At 39.2% G+C, this 21579-nt stretch overlaps 1 protein-coding gene across 1 annotated transcript in view; it reads right to left on the bottom strand.

The window, feature by feature from the left end:
* Nucleotides 1-21579, bottom strand: part of tm9sf2 (transmembrane 9 superfamily member 2) — a 73074-nt gene that overhangs the window by 50899 nt on the left and 596 nt on the right. The window contains exons 2-3 of the mRNA XM_069890512.1: nt 10166-10233; nt 9900-9993 (exon numbers count right to left, since the gene is read on the bottom strand). Of these exons, the coding sequence (XP_069746613.1) occupies nt 9900-9993; nt 10166-10233 (162 nt within the window). The remainder of the gene's footprint in view (nt 1-9899; nt 9994-10165; nt 10234-21579) is intronic.

Consider the following 21579-nt stretch of genomic DNA (forward strand, 5'->3'; position numbering starts at 1 on the left):
TCTCAACTTTTTTATTTACTGTTTGAGTACCTTTCATTATTCCATACACTGCATGTGTAACAACACCCACTTGCCCTCCACCAAATCCTTCAAAGAAGCCATTTAAACACATCTTTTCTGGTATTTAACAGCTTGACCTCCATAATTCTCTATCTGGAAGGGTAATTTATTTACGATGATTACCATATTATTAGCTACGTCAAGCTCTCGAAGATGGCTGATTGCTGTCATGACGTGGCAACATCTTCTTAGAAAGAGAATGTTAGCTTGCAAATTCTTTTTTTTTTTTTTTTTAAATTTTTTATTTTTCACACCATAAATCACAATAGCCATGATATACACTTTTTCTTTTCCACACATTTACAGTGACTTTTTCTCCCTCCCCCCTCCCTCCTCCCAAGCCACCCCCCCATCCCCCCCCCCTCTCATCCATTTTAGTTATACAATCTAGGTTGCATTAATTCAGTTAGACAATGTTGTCATTCAACAAAAATACACCAGAAATTCTACTGAGTCCATTCTTTTCTTCTCTTCTCCTTCCATCAACTTAGGTAATGTTTGTTCCCGGTAGGTTTTCGCTATTGTATTTAATGTAAGGCTCCCATACTTGTTCGAATATTTCAATATTATTTCTTAAACTATATGTTATTTTTTCTAATGGAATACATTTATTCATTTCTATATACCATTGTTGTATTTTCAAATTATCTTCCAATTTCCAGGTTGACATAATACATTTTTTTGCTACAGCTAGGGCTATCTTAACAAATCTTTTTTGTGCATCCTCCAAGTCAATTCCAAATTCTTTATTTTTTATGTTACTTAGGAGAAAGATCTCTGGATTCTTTGGTATATTGTTTTCTGTTATTTTATTTAATATCTGATTGAGATCATCCCAAAATTTTTCTACTCTCTCACATGTCCAGATTGCATGAATTGTTGTTCCCCTTTCTTTTTTACATCGAAAACATCTATCAGATACTGTTGGGTCCCATTTATTTAACTTTTGCGGTGTAATGTATAGTCTGTGTAACCAATTATATTGTATCATACGCAGCCTCGTATTTATTGTATTTCTCATCGTTCCAGAGCATAACTTCTCCCATGTTTCCTTTTTTATCTTTATATTTAAATCTTGTTCCCATTTTTGTTTAGTTTTACCATTTGTTTCCTCATTTTCCTTTTCTTGCAGTTTAATATACATATTTTTTATAAATCTTTTGATTAACATTGTATCTGTAATCACATATTCAAGGTTACTTCCCTCTGGTAAACTCAAGTTGCTTCCTAATTTATCTTTCAAGTAGGATCTCAGTTGGTAATATGCCAGCGCTGTATCTCCCGTTATATTGTATTTATCTCTCATTTGTTCAAAGGATAAGAATCTACTTCCTGAAAAACAATTTTCTATTCTTTTAATCCCTTTTTTTTCCCATTTTCTAAAGGCAAGGTTGTCTATTGTAAAAGGGAGTAGCTTATTTTGCGTCAATATTAGTTTTGGTATTTGGTAATTTATTTTATTTCTTTCTACATGAATCTTCTTCCATATATTGAGGAGATGGTGTAATACTGGAGAAGTTCTATGTTGTACCAATTTTTCGTCCCATTTATATAATATGTGTTCAGGTATCTTTTCCCCTATTTTATCTAATTCTAGTCTCGTCCAGTCTGGTTTTTCCCTTGTTTGATAAAAATCTGATAGGTACCTTAATTGTGCGGCTCTATAATAATTTTTGAAGTTTGGCAATTGTAAGCCTCCTTGTTTATACCATTCTGTTAATTTGTCTAGTGCTATCCTCGGTTTCCCCCCTCTCCATAAAAATCTCCTTATTATTTTCTTTAACTCTTTGAAGAATTTTTCTGTCAGTTGTATTGGCAATGCCTGAAATAAGTATAGTATCCTTGGAAAAATGTTCATTTTAATACAGTTTATCCTTCCTATCAGTGTTAGTGGTAGCTCTTTCCAATGCTCTAAATCGTCCTGTAATTTTTTCATTAGTGGATTGTAATTGAGTTTATATAATTGGCCTAGATTTTTGTTTATTTGCACACCTAGGTATCTTATTGCCTGCGTTTGCCATCTGAATGGGGATTCCTCCTTAAATTTTGAGAAATCCGCGTTATTCATAGGCATTGCTTCACTTTTATTTACGTTTATCTTGTATCCCGACACTTCTCCATATTCCTTCAATTTCTTATATAGTTCTTTTATTGATAGTTCTGGTTCTGTTAAGTACACTATCACATCATCCGCAAACAGACTGATTTTATATTCCCTGTCTTTTATTTTTATTCCTTTTATATTATTATCTCTTCTTATCGCTTCTGCTAGTGGTTCTATAGCTAGCGCAAACAATAATGGTGATAGTGGGCATCCCTGCCGCGTTGACCTGCTTAAGTTAAATTGCTTTGATACATGTCCATTTACTGTCACTTTCGCTAACGGTCCCTTATATAATGCTTTAATCCAATTAATATACTTCTCCGGTAAACTGAATTTTTGCAATACTTTGAACAAGTAATTCCATTCTACTCTGTCGAAGGCCTTCTCTGCGTCTAAAGCAATTGCTACTGCCGGTGCTTTATTTCCTTCTACTGCATGAATTAAGTTAATAAATTTACAAATATTGTCTGTTGTGCGTCTTTTTTTGATAAATCCAGTTTGGTCTAAATTTACCATTTTCGGTACCTGTTCTGCTAATCTGTTCGCTAATAGTTTAGCTATTATCTTATAATCTGTGTTTAGCAAAGATATTGGTCTATATGACGCTGGTGAGAGTGGATCTTTCCCTTGTTTTAGTATCACTGTAATTATTGCTGTTTTACATGAATCTGGTAAGTTTTGTGTCTCATCAATCTGGTTGATTACATCCAGGAGGGGCGGTATTATTAGGTCTTTAAATGTTTTGTAGAATTCTATTGGGAGTCCATCCTCTCCTGGTGTCTTATTATTTGGTAAATTTTTTATTATCTCTTGTATTTCTACTGTTCCAAATGGTTCTGTTAATTTATTTTGTTCCTCTATTTGTAGTTTTGGTAGTTCAATTTTAGTCAAAAATTCATCTATTTTCCCTTCTTTCCCTTCGTTTTCGGTTCGGTATAATTGTTCATAGAATTCTCTGAAGTTTTCCTTAATTTCTTTTGGATTATATGTAATTTGTTTGTCTTTTTTCCTTGTTGCCAATACCATTTTCTTAGTTTGCTCTGTCTTAAGCTGCCATGCTAGGATTTTGTGTGTTTTTTCCCCTAGTTCATAATATTTCTGTTTTGTCTTCATTATATTCTTCTCCACCTTATATGTTTGTAATGTTTCATATTTTATTTTTTTATCCGCCAATTCTCTTCTTTTGGTTGTATCTTCCTTTATTGCTAATTTTTTTTCTATGTTTATTATTTCCCTTTCCAACTGCTCTGTTTCCTGATTATAGTCCTTCTTCATCTTGGTTGCATAACTTATTATTTGCCCTCTAATGAATGCTTTCATTGTGTCCCATAGTATAAACTTATCTTCCACTGATTCCGTATTTACTTCAAAGTACATTTTTAATTGTTTTTCAATAAATTCTCTAAAATCCTGTCTTTTAAGTAGCATGGGGTTTAATCTCCATCTATACATTCTTGGAGGGATGTCTTCTAGCTCTATTGCCAATAACAGGGGTGAGTGGTCCGATAATAGTCTAGCTTTATATTCCGTTTTCCTAACTCTCCCTTGTATGTGGGCTGATAACAGGAATAGGTCTATCCTTGAGTATGTTTTATGTCTAGTCGAGTAGTATGAGTATTCCTTTTCTTTTGGGTTTTGTTTCCTCCATATGTCCACAAGTTTCATTTCTTGCATTGATTTAATTATAAATTTGGTTACTTTGTTCTTCCTGTTAATTTTTTTCCCCGTTTTATCCATATTTGGATCCAAATTCAGATTGAAATCCCCTCCTATTAGTATGTTCCCTTGCGTATTAGCTACCTTCAAAAAGATATCTTGCATAAACTTTTGATCTTCTTCGTTAGGTGAATATATATTAAGTAGATTCCAAAGCTCTGAATATATCTGACATTTTATCATAACATATCTCCCTGCTGGATCTATTATTTCCTCTTCTATTTTAAATGGCACATTTTTGCTAATTAATATAGCCACTCCTCTTGCTTTTGAATTATACGATGCTGCTGTTACATGTCCTACCCAATCTCTCTTTAATTTCTTGTGCTCCAATTCAGTTAAATGTGTTTCTTGGACAAATGCTATATCTATTTTTTCCTTTTTCAGTAAATTTAGTAGTTTCTTCCTTTTAATTTGGTTATGTATTCCATTAATATTTAGAGTCATATAGTTCAGCGTAGCCATTTTATATTTTGTTTATCTTCTCTTTCCGTTTTTCCATCATTACCTTTCCTCCTTTTCCATTTCTGTTTTCTTATTTTCAACTCTTTATAAGACAACATTCCTACAACATCCAACATTTTCCTTATTCTCCTATTTCTATCTTATTTATTCCCAATCTCCCATTCACCTCCTGAGTTGTCCTTTATCCCTTGTCGGACAACCACATCTCCCCTCTCCATTTGGATTTGCGAATCCACTCGCAAGCGTCAACTGATTTTGCAGTGACCGCTCTTTTCCCCCCACCCAGCACCCCCCAGAAAAGATTTCGTTTTTTATATGTCACAAAGGTCACTCTTTTAGTTCCCTCCTTATTCTCTCTATTCCATTACCTTCCCTTATTAATTCTTGTCTATACTTTCTATGTTTTCCTCTAATTACAGATACTTTCACATATGCCCATTGTCTCTATTCACTCTTATACCTCTTTACCCGCATACATATCAATCGTGGTCATTTTTACCCTCCTTACCCGTCTTCATCCCTCAGTCTATTTTTGTCTTTACCCACATACATATCAATCGTGATAATTTTTGCTCTCATTACCCGTCTTCATCCCTCAGTCTATTTTTGTAATTGTTCTGCAAATTTTCGTGCTTCTTCTGGATCCGAGAATAGTCTGTTTTGTTGTCCTGGAATAAATATTTTCAATACCGCAGGATGCTTCAGTGTAAATTTATATCCTTTCTTCCATAAAATCGCTTTTGCTGCATTGAACTCTTTTCTCTTCTTTAGGAGTTCAAAGCTTATATCTGGATAAATGAAGATTTTTTGCCCTTTATACTCCAGTGGTTTGTTGCCCTCTCTTACTTTTTCCATTGTCTTCTCCAGTACCTTTTCTCTTGTAGTATATCTTAGGAATTTTACTACAATAGATCTTGGTTTTTGTTGTGGTTGTGGTTTAGGGGCCAATGCTCTATGTGCCCTTTCTATTTCCATTTCTTGCTGTAGTTCTGGACATCCTAGGGCCTTAGGGATCCATTCTTTTATAAACTCCCTCATATTCTTGCCTTCTACATCTTCCTTGAGGCCCACTATCTTTATGTTATTTCTTCTGTTATAATTTTCCATTATATCTATTTTTTGGGCTAGTAATTCTTGTGTCTCTTTAGTTTTTTTATTAGATTCCTCCAATTTCTTTTTTAAGTCTTCTACCTCCATTTCTGCTGCTATTGCCCGTTCTTCCATCTTGTCCATTTTTTTCCCCATTTCTGTTAAGGTCATATCCATTTTATTTATTTTCTTTTCTGTGTTGTTTATTCTTCTTCTTAAATCATTGAATTCCTGTGTTTGCCATTCTTTAAATGACTCCATGTATCCTCTAACAAGAGCAAGTACCTCCTTTACCTTGCCTATCTTTTCTTCTTCTATTTCCCTGTACTCTTCCTCTTCCTCTTCTTCTTCCTCTAGGTTGACCATCTGTTGTTTCTTTGCTGCCCTTTCCTCCTCTTCTTTCTTGTTTCTATTGTCTTCTGTGGTCTCTTCTTGCTGCAGGTGTTCTGCAGCTGTCGTTGCCGGCTGTGGAGATCGACTCCCCAGCTGGTCCCCCCTCCCGTCGGTGTGTTTTTTTGTATGCGCATCGCGCATGCGCGAGGAGTCGCGCATGCGCGGTTGCGCACTTTTACTCGGCTCTGTGAGCCATTGTTGTAGTTCTCTTTCTACCGACCTGAGGTAGTGGGGTCTTCTCTCCACAGCGGGCCTCTTCGGACAGGTAAGGCCTTCACCTTTTTCCTCCGTTGTCTTCTCTTCCTCTCTTCTTTCCGTTGATTTTGTTTTTTCTCCTTTTGTCTCCATCTTCTTTCCACCTTTATACTCACTTTTCTTTAACTTGTATTTCTGTGCCTTTGTATTTTCTCTTGTTTTTCCCGACTTTTCTGGAGAGGGCTGGAGTTCACCGTCCGGCCACTACTCCATCACGTGACTCCTCAGCTTGCAAATTCTTAATGTCACCCGGTCTTATATTGGGCCATGAAAGAACCTTCTGTACATAAGCTGTAGAGATTCTATACTTGTCGCCAAAATGCTTCTTTAGTAACAACTTAGCCAGTTTGAATCCTTCACTTGGAGCTATATGTTGGCAGCTCTTTACAAGGTCAGGTCTAGTTGTGAACTGCTGCAAATATTATAAACAATTTTCTAAGTTTTGACACTTAATTTCAATACTGTGTTCAAAACTTTTCATAAATGATTGGAATTCAAGTGGGTCACCATCTCTTGGGAAGAGAAGAGGGAGTTTGTAACTGCATTAACGATGCAGTTATCTCATCTTGTCCTGTCGTGCCTGGGCGAAAATTACTTTGTTCATCCAGATTTCTAATACCTGCCAGGTATCCAGTTTCACCTGATTGCATTAGACTCACATCTCTGTCTAATAGGGTCATTATTGGGGTTTGAGATCTGGCTCCATGCCTTAACCTGATTAGTTCATGACCAAGTCCTGAACTTCTTATTGTGGTTGTAGCACTGCTCAGCCTTGGTATTCAATATTTTCTTTTTCTGTTGTTCCTCCTCAAAGTTTGATCCTTTAGATAATTTGGGCACCAGATACCATTGAGCCTCCTTGTGCCTTTAACCTGACTTGCTTAACAGCAATTTCTGTTTCCAGTTCCAGTCGCTCCTGTTGCCTTCTTAACTGTCCTTTTGCTGTTCAAAGGCATATCTCTCTTAAAGCAATTGTTGCTCCCTTTGCCTTTTTAACTGCCTCTTCCATTCTTCTAAGTCGAATTTAATATGAAGGAATTATTTTTCTTGCTTCAAGAGCTGCCACATCAGCCTTAATCTTTACACATGTAGATGTAGTACTTGTAACACTGGAACTTGATCTAGAACTCCACTTATTTCTCTTGCTTCCAGCATTTGACACACTATCCTTAGGTCCTATTATGTCCTGTATGTCAGATGTTGCCTAATATCTGACCCTGTCTCCATTTTGATTGCCCATCCTCCTCACCACCATCTTGTGGTACATCTTCAGTTATTTTCTGTGGCTGATCTTAGTTTCTATTAATGTTTTTTTGCTGTATCCCCAGCAGCTGTAATCTTCTTATCTATATCTTCACTAAGTCTTGCTTGAAGAGTCATTTTGTTTCCATTCGTCTCTAATTGCCAACTTTGCAATTCTTGACCTTTATCCTTTCAATACATAGGACCTTAGGTGCAGCAGCTACCATCTCTTCCATCCAAATGATCATTGTGCTCAGACATCAAACATGCACAACAATTGCTCCAAAAACAAAAAAGTTCTCAAACAACAGCAGTTTCTTCAAACTGTGTTCTAACTTGCAATTAACACACAGAAGGAACCTTTACTAAGGTTTACTGCTTCTTCAATGGTCTTGGTGCTGTTGATATTTGTGCCTCCTTCTTCGATATGCTCTAAAGAGAGCCCAATGGATCCAGTCTAAATTCCAAATCCAATTTCCAACTTTGTATGTCTTAAATTCCATCTTTTATTTCTAACAAGTCAATAACTCTATTTTTACTGACTAATTGTTGCAACAATCTTTATAGTCACTTGGAGACCAGAATGTCCTTGTTTATGACTTTTTCAAAAGTCCATACTTTTGCAGTTGACTTTTTCATGGATTATTAAATCTCATCAGTTACTACATTACTACTACTTATACAATTAATGATGCTTAAAAGATATTAAAACAATACTTAAATGGTCAATAAAAGTTTCTGTCTATCCCCAAACCCTCGATCTTTGCAGAGCAAAGAAAATTCAAAAATGCAGAGAGAGAGAGAGAGAGAGAGAGAGAAAGAGAGAGAGAGAGAGAGATCTTTGAAGCAAGGTGTTACTAGGAGATGTCAACATCTCTTGCAACTTGAATATTAACCCTTATAGTTGAGATTAATCATTCAGAACAATCATATGTGGCAACGAGTAATGTGAATAATAAAACTTTTCACCATTACTAAAATAAAGAAAAACTTGGGCAAAATTACCAATGGTTTAAAGTTTTAAGTTATAATCTTGAAGGGAGGACTATACCTGATCTCATCTTTTCCCCAGACACTCAAAATGCAGACCTTTCTTAAATCGGGACTGACTTCATTATAAAATTCCATGATGCAAACAGGAAAAATAGTCCAATTAATTATATGGATTATGCTGAGGCCTATACACATTTGGTTTTTTTTTGTCATTGGTATGCTCAATTTGTCTAATGCTGTCTATCCAGCTGAATCAATTTGACAAAATACTCAATAACCTCATAAATTAATGGGTAACACTAGATGGTCATGGAGAATACGTCTCAACAATCATTTTTTTGTTAATGTAATGGGTTGATTAAAAAGTCACTGAACTTTATGAGGCAACATGGTTTCAATGTAACATTGTCTGTAAGGAGTTTGTATTTACTCCCTGTGATCTGCATGGGCTTCCTCCCACTTTGTCAAGATGAACAGCGTCAGTAGGTCAATTGGTCTGATGGGTGGATTTTGGGTGGGGTGGGGGCATGGACTCACAAACTGTGCCTCATTTAAAATAATGTAAAAAGCAATGGCAAGCAGAATACGTATCCACTTTGGTTGATCTTGCCTTCACTCATCTGGCAAAATACAGTTTTTACAGTGGTGTGAAATCACTGAAGTTGACAGAGAAGATGTTAAACTTAAGGCTTCCGAACTTTACACTCTATCTGGCGTGGACCCGCAGAGAGTGGTAAGCAGAGATGCAGAGCTCCTCTGCAGGGCTCTACCACCCACTCCAACTACTGATGGCTCTGTACAGACTTTAAATGACCAGTTAAAGGAGCCAATGGTGGTTTATTTTAAAATCCTGTGATTGTGGGGTCTGGTCAAAGATGGCCTGTGTTTGGCAGGGCCTTGAGGAGTTATAGACTCCAGGGAAGCAAAAGATGAGCGAGGACACTAGAAAAAAAAGGAGACCACTCCTTTGTTGAGAAGGAGAAGCAGAGAAGATGACCCTTTGGGACAGTGACCATGGTGGCTGTCCAGTAAGGGGCTCTGGGGCTGAAGAACAGACAGGAAGTAGGCTGTTGGTGACTCGAGGTGAGGAACTCGTGCAGACTGTGGACTGATTTAGACTAGCACAAGACTGGCTGAAAGGGAACCAGGTCTCTGAACCAGGATGTGAGAGGGTGCCAAGGGCACAGAAGGTTTCTTAATCATGTCACAGGTTTGGATATGGAGTTCGAGATGTCAATGTAGTCTGTGTGGCTGCAAACGATGCAAGAACACTGGAGGCAAGTCCACGGATATTCACTGTCTGAGGACACTCTCTTTTGCTTCTCTTTCTTTGACTAAGGAACACTGGGCAATTTCTGCCAATGGCAAATTTTGTCTGCCTTTTGCTAGATTAAAAGCAATTTTGTGTAATATTACATGCTTTATTACATGACATTAAAAGAATCTTGAATTGATACTTTGTACAGTACTTGAATAACTTTCAATGAAAAGCAACTCATTTTGAACAAATCTTACTTTTGCACTAACAAAAATAACACAATTTCTCTATTATAAAAATAATGACAAAAAGCCAAATTCTTACCTTATATGGAGATGGTTCAATCCTCTCACCAAACAGTACTTGGCCAAGGTTTTCAGAAGGACGTTTTTCCTCTTCTAACTGACAGAAATCAAACCTTTAACAGGAAGAACCACTTTTACAATTTTATATGCCAGAATATTTTTGATTTAGATGCAAGTTGTTAATACAATTTGAACTTATAGATAAATGCCAGAACATATCTTCAGATAATCAATAAATATTCCACCTAGATTCTAAAAGGCTTCAAATTTAAAATAATTACTTACGCAGCATACTCATATGGTAGCACAGATTCCACAGAATCAAGCCGGTTGACAAATAATTCAATGACACTCTGAAAGGGAGAAAAAGAAAAAAAAGCTGTCACAATTACTCCTGGCTAAGTCAACCTCAAATTCTTATGGTAATTATACAGGACCCTGGGGAGACCTAGATAGTGTGTACAGGTCTGGTTTACTATACAAGGAACGCTATACTTGCAATAAAGTGAGTGCAAGGTTTCAACTGATTGATTCCTGGAATGGAACATTTGTCCTGAGAAATTATGATTAGATCCATACACTTGAGTTTAGAAAAATAAATGATAATCTCATTTAAATAATCAATGGGAGATGAGACAATTAATGTGGAGCTGATGGTTCATGTAGATGTCAGGAACTTTCTACATTTTTAAAACAAAAATGTGAAGAAATGTTTTCACCAAGAAGTAATGAATTTCTGGAATTCTCTACTAAATAGGGTTCAGATTCAGTCATTTAGTACATGCAGGTCAGAGATTGAGAAATTGTTGGATACTAGGTGAATTGAGGGAAATGAGTGAGTGCAATAAAGTAGTTAAAGACCAATCATTACCTTAGTGTATGGTAGAGCACAATAAAAACCTAAGAAATAGGAGCAAGTATAGGGCCATTCAGCCATTGAGTCTCCTCCACCATTCAATTGATCATGGCTGATCTCCACCAACATGCCATATTCCTTAATTCTCCTACTTTGTAAAAATCTATCCAACCTTGTCTTTAATATATACACTGTTATAGCCTCCATTGTTTCAATGAGCAGCAAATTCACCACCCTCTGGGAAAAGCAGTTCCTCCTCATCTCCATCATAAATCTACTACCCTGGATCTTGAGGATATGTTGAGGTATGATAATATCTTGAGGATATTATTTATATTCATGTGTTTGAATATACTTTTAGGGTTGGTGGGACAGTCTTGCCAGTGTATTCCTGATAAGTTGAACAGCTGAAGCAAATCTAGAATTGTTTTCATAGTGCATTACATTTACGTTTAGCAGCAATGCACCTCATGATTTACATTGCCACACATTTTGTTTAATACCCAGTAATCATAGCAAGACCCTGAAATAATGCAAACCTCCTTTTTCACAAAAATCCATTTTTGAGGTTGACTGGAAAAAAACCACAAGCTGCTGAAGGAAGGCAGTTTGATACTGAAAAGGTGATTCATAAATCAATATAAAGATTTTGCACAATATCACTTAATTTTCAGCATTCATGTAAACAGGGTAATTCCATCAGTTATCTCATGTAAATCAAAACATGGGTAAGATAGTGGTGCAGAACTTAAATTACAGGATTATGTAATTCAGAAATCGGAACTAATGATCTAAAAATCAGAGTTTAAATCCCAAGGAAACTGAAAGATTTAAATTCTGTGAACACTCTGTCATTGGTGACTGTTGCTTAATTCTGTAGTTTTAATGCCCTATCTTTACAAGACCATCTGTTACATTGTCTGGTTTCGATCGCCATCTGCTCAACAATGAAGAAAAGCCAATTAATTATATGCATGATTTGGGTAGAAGATGAGGATCAAATTCCAGCAGGGAACCAATGCTCGAGATTTCATTCCCAAAACATCTTTCAAGCCCAATTTTTCTTTTATGCCTTTCTTATTGTCTATCCCCATCGGCCCATGAGAAGGTGGTGGTGAGATGCTTTCTTGAACCTCTGCAACTTATGAAAGTTCTCCCAATGTGCAGTAGAGGTAATAAAAGACCCAGAATTTAGACAAAACAAAGAACATTACAGCACAGGAGAGGCCCTTCAGCCTAGGATGTTGTGCCAACCCATTTAAACCTATTCCACAACAATTTTCCCTACCTCACATCAATAACCCTCTATTGAAATAACAGTGATACGGTTCCAAGTCAGATGGTGTGAATGAAACGAGGGGAACAAAAATTTGTAAACTTACAATCGATGTTTAAAATATAGAGCTGAGTAAACCAAGCCCACGAAACAAATGCAAACCTATCAATTTAATTCCATTCTCTGCTTCAGTGATGTGGACTTACTCTTCCCCATACCACCTTTCATTTTTATTAAATTTAGGTACTTCTTCCAAATTGTTTTGCATTCAGTGAGCAACTCTTGCATGATCCAAGTAAGACCATTCTTCATACGCTAATCATTCTCCAAAAGCCAGCCAGGCAATCCTCCAGCAACACAAGAAATAGTAGTTTTAGATATCATTGGCCTCCACCATTCATCAACATCATGGCTGTCATATTTTTAAAAAATCCCAGTCAAATCTGGCGCTGTCTGTGAGGAGTTTGTACGTTCTCTGTGTGTTTGTATGGGTTTCCTTCTGGTTCTCCGATTTCCTCCTACCCTCCAAAAATAAATGGGGTTTGTAGCTTAATCAGTGCATTTGGGCAGCCCAGACTGTAGGCCGGAAGGACCTGTTACCATGCTATATCTCTACAAAAAAATTAACTGAACCTTCACAGCCCTCTTGAAAAAAATTCCAAAAGTTCACAGTGCTGATTCCCATCCCAGTCCTAAATTACCTGAATAATTACCTGTCCTAAATAATTGTGATATAATTTGCAGGCACATTATCGATTATCTTCACCAAACACCAACAAACAACTAGTAAAAGGCATCAAAATGCTCCTCAAGCATACATTCGGACTCTTCCACCATGATAGGGCGGCAAAACTCCTGACAGGGATTGCCTAGACGACCACTAACCATCCACACTCATGAACGAAATGTCCGCCCTGATGGATGGACACAGGACCTGCCTCCTCTTCAAACAGATTTTCCTCGAGCAAATACCTGAGGACATCCGCCTGCTCCTCTCAGATGACAATTTCACCGACATCAGGATGGCAGCCTGTGCAGATGTACTATGACAAGCCAACAGCAGGGGGAAGCAACCATCAACCAGTTGGCGGCTGTGTCTCCCCAGGTGATACAGACAGCCTCAGTCTCCACAGAAAGGGCGACAGCCTCAAACAGCGTCAGTCAAGACAAGCGGTGCTTCTACCACTAAAGATGGGGCTCCGTGGCCTGCCGACTGCCCTGCACGCAAGTGGGAAACTTCTCAGCTGGCAATCGGTAGTGGCAACGGTGACTAGTCAAAAAGATTGACTCCTCTATATCTGGGAGTGTTTTCTTGTTGACATGGGAACAGAGGTCAGAGTGTTGTCCCCCTCGAGCACTGACACTTGATCAGGAAAGAAGGAGCTTCCCCTGACTGCCCCCAACAGCAGCAGCATCAAGACATACGGGGCTCTGCATGATCCAGCTCAACTTCAACTTCTGCCATTTCAAGTGGAACTTTACCATCGCTGACCTCCCACAATTGCTGCTGGGCACCAATTTTCTCCAGGCGCTCTCCCCCCGGTTGATTTGAAAGGACAATGTCTCATCAATTTCAAGACATTTGAATCGATCGCCTTGCGCCATGCTGAATTGACTGCACCCCAACTTGGCTCAGTGACCTTATCCAACAAGAAGAATGTCAAGATCATAGCTGATTTTCCAGACATCATAACTCCTCAGTTTACAACTGACAGCCACAAGGATGGGGTCCAGTACCATATCCCCACCACTGGACCGTCGCTCCATACATGTGCAAGCAGGCTGTCCCTGTCAAGCTCCATCTGGCCAAAGACAAGTTCTGCAGGATGGAGGAAATGGGCATAGTTTGCCACTCAAACAGCCTGTGGGCATCCCCGCTTCACATGGATCCCAAAATGTCTGGGGGCTAGAGATTCTGTGGGGACCACCGCCGACTTAACCAGGTCACAAAAGCTGACCGGTATCTTATCCCTCACATCCAGGACTTCACGGCAAACCTGGACAGTGCCAAGGTACATGGCTACAATCAGATTTTAGTCCACCCAGACACCATCCCTAAGACAGATCTCATCACCCCATTCAGGCTCTTTGAGTTCCTGTGCATGCTTTTCGGCCTCAAGAATAGAAAATTGTTTTTTGGGAAATAATTTATTATCTTTTGAACAAATGAAGTACAAATATGGTATAACTCAAGGTACAATGTTTGATACCACCAACTGAAAACCTACCTGAACGACAAATTGGGAAGCAGGCTGAGGTTATCAGAAGGAAGCAGTTTTGAATATGTGATTACAGACACAATGATAATTAAAAGATTTATAACAAACATGTACATCAAACTGCAAGAGAAAGAGAACGAGGAAATAAGCTGTAAACCCAAACAAAAGTGGGAACAAGATTTAAACATAAAGATAAAGAATGAAACATAGGAAAAGCTATGCTCTGGAACTATACAATAAACACGAGGTTATGCATGATACAATAAAATTGGTTACACAGGCTATACACCACCCCCAAAAGTTAAATAAATGGGACCCAACAATATCAGATAGATGTTTTCACTGTAAGAAGGAAGCGGGAACAACAGTACATGCAATTTGGGCATGTGAGAAAGTGGAAAAGTTTTGGGAAGATCTAAATCAGGTATTAAATAAAATCACAAAAAATAACATACCAAAAAATCCAGAGATCTTTCTTCTAAGTAATATAAGAAGTAAAGAACTTGGACTTGATTTGGATGAAGCACAAAAAAGATTTATTATGGTAGCCTTAGCTGTAGCAAAAAAATGTATAATGTCAACCTGGAAATCAGAAGATAGCCTGAGTGTACAGCAATGGTACATAGAAATGAATAAATGTATTCCATTGCGAAAAAAAACCATACAATTTAAGAAATAACATCACAGTATTCAAACAAATTTGGGAACCGTACATGGAACACAACAGAAAAAGAATGCTGCCCAATCTTTCCAAAGGCTTATTGACATGGTAGGCTGTGGGCTCAACTTCATCTTCATCTACCTCGACAACATCCTCATCACCAGCCGCTCTCACCAGGAATAATTAAACTCAGTGTTTGTACAACACACAAACAACTAAAACAGAACTCTAAAGATGAGCACAAGGACAGCTTCTTCCCCACTGCCATCAGATTCCTGAATAATCAATGAACCAAAGACACTGCCTGACTTTTGGTGCACTATTTTTTAAAATTTATTGTAAGCTGGTTATATGAATGTTTACACTGTGATGCTGCTGCAATCACCAAAATTCATATTTTGTTCATGATAATAAATTCTAATCCTGTGAATAGTCCAAGTCAGCATGGAATTATGAAAAGGGTATCATGCTTAGACTTGAGTCATACGATGTGGAAACAGGTCTTTCGACCTAACTTGTTCACGCCGACCAAAATGACCTCCCCACACTAGTTCCACCCTTCATCTAACTTGTTCACGCCGACCAAAATGTCCTACCCACACTAGTTGCACCCTTCAGCCTAACTTGTTCACGCCGACCAAATTGTCCTACCCACACTCATTCCACCCTTCAGCCTAACTTGTTCACGCCGACCAAATTGTCCTACCCACACTCATTCCACCCTTCAGCCTAACTTGTTCACGCCGACCAAAATGACCTCCCCACACTAGTTCCACCCTTCATCTAACTTGTTCACGCCGACCAAAATGTCCTACCCACACTAGTTGCACCCTTCAGCCTAACTTGTTCACGCCGACCAAATTGTCCTACCCACACTCATTCCACCCTTCAGCCTAACTTGTTCACGCCGACCAAATTGTCCTACCCACACTCATTCCACCCTTCAGCCTAACTTGTTCACGCCGACCAAAATGACCTCCCCACACTAGTTCCACCCTTCATCTAACTTGTTCACGCCGACCAAAATGTCCTACCCACACTAGTTGCACCCTTCAGCCTAACTTGTTCACGCCGACCAAATTGTCCTACCCACACTCATTCCACCCTTCAGCCTAACTTGTTCACGCCGACCAAAATGTCCTACCCACACTAGTTCCACCCTTCAGCCTAACTTGTTCACGCCGACCAAATTGTCCTACCCACACTCATTCCACCCTTCAGCCTAACTTGTTCACGCCGACCAAAATGTCCTACCCACACTTGTTCCACCCTTCAGCCTAACTTGTTCACGCCGACCAAATTGTCCTACCCACACTCATTCCACCCTTCAGCCTAACTTGTTCACGCCGACCAAAATGTCCTACCCACACTAGTTCCACCCTTCAGCCTAACTTGTTCACGCCGACCAAATTGTCCTACCCACACTCGTTCCACCCTTCAGCCTAACTTGTTCACGCCGACCAAAATGTCCTACCCACACTTGTTCCACCCTTCAACCTAACTTGTTCACGCCAACCAAAATGTCCTACCCACACTAGTTCCACCCTTCAGCCTAACTTGTTCACGCCAACCAAAATGTCCTACCCACACTCGTTCCACCCTTCAGCCTAACTTGTTCACGCCGACCAAATTGTCCTACCCACACTCGTTCCATCTTTCAGCCTAACTTGTTCATGCCGACCAAAATGTCCTACCCACAATAGTTGTCTTTTAAACAGTGCATTTTTTTTGGTTTCCTATCTTTTATTTTTTTTATATTTTTTAATTTTTCACACTATGAACCATACTGACCAAAATACACACAAACATTTCCCTCTTGAATATACACTGTGTCATTTTCTCCCCTTTTTCCCCCTCCCTTCCCTCCCTCCTTCACCCCCCCTCCCCACCCACTTAACGCTCAACATACATGATACATTAAACCTATTAAACAATGTGACCACACAATGAAAATAAACAAGAAATTTGTGTCATCTACTTTTACATACTGGGTTAGTTCATTTTGTCTTCTTCTCATTCTGTAATTTTAGGTGGTGGAGGTAGGACCTCTCTATTGTGTTCCATGTACGGTTCCCAAATTTGTTCGAATACTGTTATTTTTTCCAATGGAATACATTTATTCATTTCTCTGTACCATTGCTGTATTCTCAGGCTATCTTTTGATTTCCAGGTTGGCATTATACATTTTTTGGCTACAGTTAAGGCTATCATAATAAATCTTTTTTGTGCTCCATCCAAATCAAGTCCAAGTTCTTTACTTTTTATATTACTTAGAAGAAAGATCTCTGGATTTTTTGGTATGTTGCTTTTTGTGATTTTATTTAATACCTGATTTAGATCTTCCCAAAACTTTTCCACTTTCTCACATGCCCAAATTGCATGTACTGTTGTTCCCGTTTCCTTCTTACAGCGAAAATATCTATCTGATACTGTTGGGTCCCATTTATTTAACTTTTGGGGCGTGGTGTATAGCCTGTGTAACCAATTATATTGTATCATGCGTAACCTCATGTTTATTGTATTTCTCATAGTTCCGGAGCATAGCTTTTCCTATGTTTCATTCTTTATCTTTATGTTTAGATCTTGTTCCCACTTTTGTTTGGGTTTACAGCTTATTTCCTCGTTCTCTTTCTCTTGCAGTTTGATGTACATGTTTGTTATAAATCTTTTAATTATCATTGTGTCTGTAATCACATATTCAAAAATGCTTCCTTCTGGTAACCTAAACAGTGTATTCTTAATGTAGATATATTAGTTAGGTGTAAGAGTGAGTCTCAGTCAATCAGAAAATGCACATTTCTGGCATCCACGATTCCTATAGGCGCCAAATACTGGAGATTTTACTGTACTATGTACCTGTACTCCTAGATCCTTCTGTTCTGCAGCACTCCCCAGATCCCTACCATTCACTGTGTAGGTCCTACCCATGTTTGATCTCCCAAAATGCAACACCTTGCATTTCTCTGCACTGAATTCCATCAACCATTCCTCTGCCACCTGCCCAATCAATCAAGATCCTGCTGCAATCTTTGGCAAGTGTCTTCACTATCAACAGTTTAGTGTCAACTGCAAACTTGTTAATCATACTGAATGTACGTTTTCATCTAAATCATTGATACAGATGACAAACAGCAAGGGCCCAGCAACAAACTCTGTTGAAAACCAGTCTGAAAAACAACCTTCAACCATCACCCCCTATTTTCGAACGTGAAGCAAATTTTCTATCCACCTCGCTATCTCATTTTGGACTTCATGCAATCTACCATTCCACAGCAGTCTACCAAACAAAACTTCATCAAATTCCTTGCTTAAATCCTTAACAATCCATCATGTCTTCTGGAATATTTTTGAGGATGTAACCAGTCGAGTAACAATGATGAACCCATTAACATGGTGCATTTGGATTTTCAAAAGGCTTTTGATAAGGTCCAGCACAAGAGACAAGTGTGCAAAATTGGAAGACACAGTATAGAAAGTAATGTACTGATGTGGATGTGACAAGAAGGAAGCAGAGAATGGTAATGAATGGGTCCTTTTCAGATCAGCAGCCAGTAACTAGTGGGGTATCATAAGGTTCACTGGTGGGATCCCAGCTATTTATAATTTATATTGATGATCTAACAGGAATTACTGTACAGTATATGTAATATCATTAAATTTATAGATTACATTAAGACAGGTGGCAAAATGAGCTGTGAGGAAAATTCCAATGGGCTGTGGATGACTGATGTGGAGAAAGGGACAGATGCAGTATAATGCAGATAAATACAAGTTTATTTGCTTTGATGAAATAATGGGAAGGCAGATTATTAATAGAATGGTGACAAATTCAGAAAAAGAGAGATGCAATGAGACCTGTGTATTAGCCACAGAAGGGTAGAATGCAGATATAGTGGGAGGTGAAGAAAAATGCCTTGTGGCATTTACTGAGAGAGGTTTTGAACTGCAGTTGTATGGGGCCTTGGTGACGTCACATTTGAATAGTGTGTACAGTTTTGGTTTCCTACTCTGAGGAAGGACATTCTTGCTATTGAGGGGATGCAGAGAAGGTTCACCAGACTGAGTCTTAGGATGGTAAGATTGATGTATGAAGAAAGACTGGTTAGCATGGGGTTATATTCATTGGAATTTTGCAGAATGAGGGCATCTCTTTCAGACTTACAAAATTCTGACAGGACTGGGGAGGTTAAATCCAGGAAGTTCCTGACGTTAGGGAAGTCAAAAACAAAGGGTCACAGTCTCATCAGGATAAGGGGTAAGCTATTTTGGACACAAATGAGGAGAAAATTCCTCACTCAAATTGTGAAATTATGGAACTTCCTACCACAGAAAGTTGCTGAGGCCAATTAATTGGATATGTTAAAAAATGGAGTTGGATGTCACCCTACTGGAACAAGGGGCATGGAGAGAAAGCAGGAATAGGGTTCTGAATTTGCATTATTAGCCATGATCTATTAAATATACGTGGTCTTCAAAACTGTGTACAATACTTGACCTATAGTCACTATGCAACTGGAACTCCTTTTTACTCCTGAAATTCTTTTGTAATAAAGGCCTTTTGGAAAAAAAACCCTTGAACTAAAATTTTTAAATTTAGACAAAAACACAGTAACAGTCCATTTCGGCCCATGAATCCATGCCACCCAATTTACACCCCATTCACCTACACCCCGATACATTCTGAATGGTGGGAAAGGTGTTATGTTAACCACTTCACACATTAAATTTACATAGAACCTCCAGTGAATAATTTTGACAAAACAGGGATTTTTGAGTGAAATAGTTTTAAAGGTCTCATCCTGAAACATGAACAATTCCCCCTTCCTACCCCAGCCACAGATGCTGCTCAACCTGAAAAATTCTTCCCGATGTTTATTTACACCAGATTCCAGACCTTCATATCAGAAGATGTGGAAGAGGGAGGGTGAAAATGAGTTGGATGTAGAGGGGTGAAGGCGTGGGATGAGTGGGGATGGATTGTATGTAGATGGGTGGAGATGTGGAATGGGTAGGATTGGGTTGGATGTAGATGCCTCGAGATGTAGGATGGGAGGGAGGGTGAGTCTTGGATGGATGTAGACAGGTGGAGATGTGTTGGCTGGGAGAGTGGGGATGGCCTGGATGAGATAGGAAGATAAAAGCAGGCTGAGTAGGTAAGAATGAGATTGGGGATAACCTGCTAGGGACTGGCTGAGGAAGTAGGCTGGTCTGGGAATAGTGGGATGGGAGCGGGCTGGGTTTGGGTTTTAGAATCAGATTTTTTTGTCATGAACATTGTCGTGAAAGGCATTTGCATAGATGTATGGACTGGCCAGTCCAACCTCCCTGACCTTCCCTAACTCCTCCCTTGGCTCCACCCTGGATTTTCCTATAAAGGCTGATGTGCCCGGACTTGCTCCTGTACCTGGAACCTGGCCAAGTCGTGTATCAGTAATGCTCAGGTTTTTGGTAATTAAAGCTGATTAATCACTCCATCATGTCAATGTGATTATTGTGTGCTCCACAAACACGTCATGAAATGCATTGTGTGTAGCAGCATTCTTCTTTGGCTTGGCTTCGCGGACGAAGATTTATGGAGGGGGTAAAAAGTCCATGTCAGCTGCAGGCTCGTTTGTGGCTGACAAGTCCGATGCGGGACAGGCAGACACGGTTGCAGCGGTTGCAGGGGAAAATTGGTTGGTTGGGGTTGGGTGTTGGGTTTTTCCTCCTTTGCCTTTTGTCAGTGAGGTGGGCTCTGCGGTCTTCTTCAAAGGAGGTTGCTGCCCGCCAAACTGTGAGGCGCCAAGATGCACGGTTTGAGGCGTTATCAGCCCACTGGCGGTGGTCAATGTGGCAGGCACCAAGAGATTTCTCAATTGGTACAAAAAAAGAGAAAATGAGGTTCATTGTCCATTCAGAAATCTGATGGCAAAGGGAAAGAAGCTGTTTTTAAACCGTTGGGTGTGTGTCTTCAGGCTCCTGCACCCCCTTTCAGTGAGAAGAGGGCATGGCCTGGGTGGTGAGGGTCCTTAAGGATAGACTGCTTTCTTGAGGATAGACTGCTTTCTTGAGCCACTGCTTCTTGTACATGTCATCAATGAAGACTGATGCCTGTGATGGCACTGACTGAGTTCACAACTCTGTAGCCTTTTCTTGTCCTGTTCATTGACACCTCCATATCACCTCAGCCAGCCCCTAGCAGGTTATCCCCAATCTCGTTCTTATCTACTTTCGAGATTCTTTGGTGACATACCAAATCTCCTCAAACTCCTCACTAAGTCCAGCCAATGGCAAAACTTTTTTATGACTGCATTGACATGGAGACCCCAGGATAGAACTTCAGAGATGTTGACACCCAGCAATTTGAAATTCTTAACCCCTTCCATTGCAGACCCCTCGGTGAAGATTGGTTTGCGTTCAGATTTCCCCCTCCTGAAATCCACAATCAGTTTTTTAGTTTTGCTAACATTGGGTGCAAGGTTGTAATGACAACACTCAACTACCTGTACACTTCCTCATTGTTGTCTCTGATTCTGCTGACAACCGTGGTGTCATCAGCAAATTTGTAGGTGACAAATGAATTGTGCTTAGCCAGTCATGGGTATAGAGTGAGTAGTGCACTTCCTTGAGATGACAGTGGGCTAAGTTTGCTTGTAGGGGGCGGGGTGAAGGGGCAGGGCGAGGGAGAGTTGGGTAATGCGAAGGAGG

The sequence above is a fragment of the Narcine bancroftii genome, chromosome 7 (assembly GCF_036971445.1).
Source record: "Narcine bancroftii isolate sNarBan1 chromosome 7, sNarBan1.hap1, whole genome shotgun sequence".
Classification (NCBI taxonomy): domain Eukaryota; kingdom Metazoa; phylum Chordata; class Chondrichthyes; order Torpediniformes; family Narcinidae; genus Narcine; species Narcine bancroftii.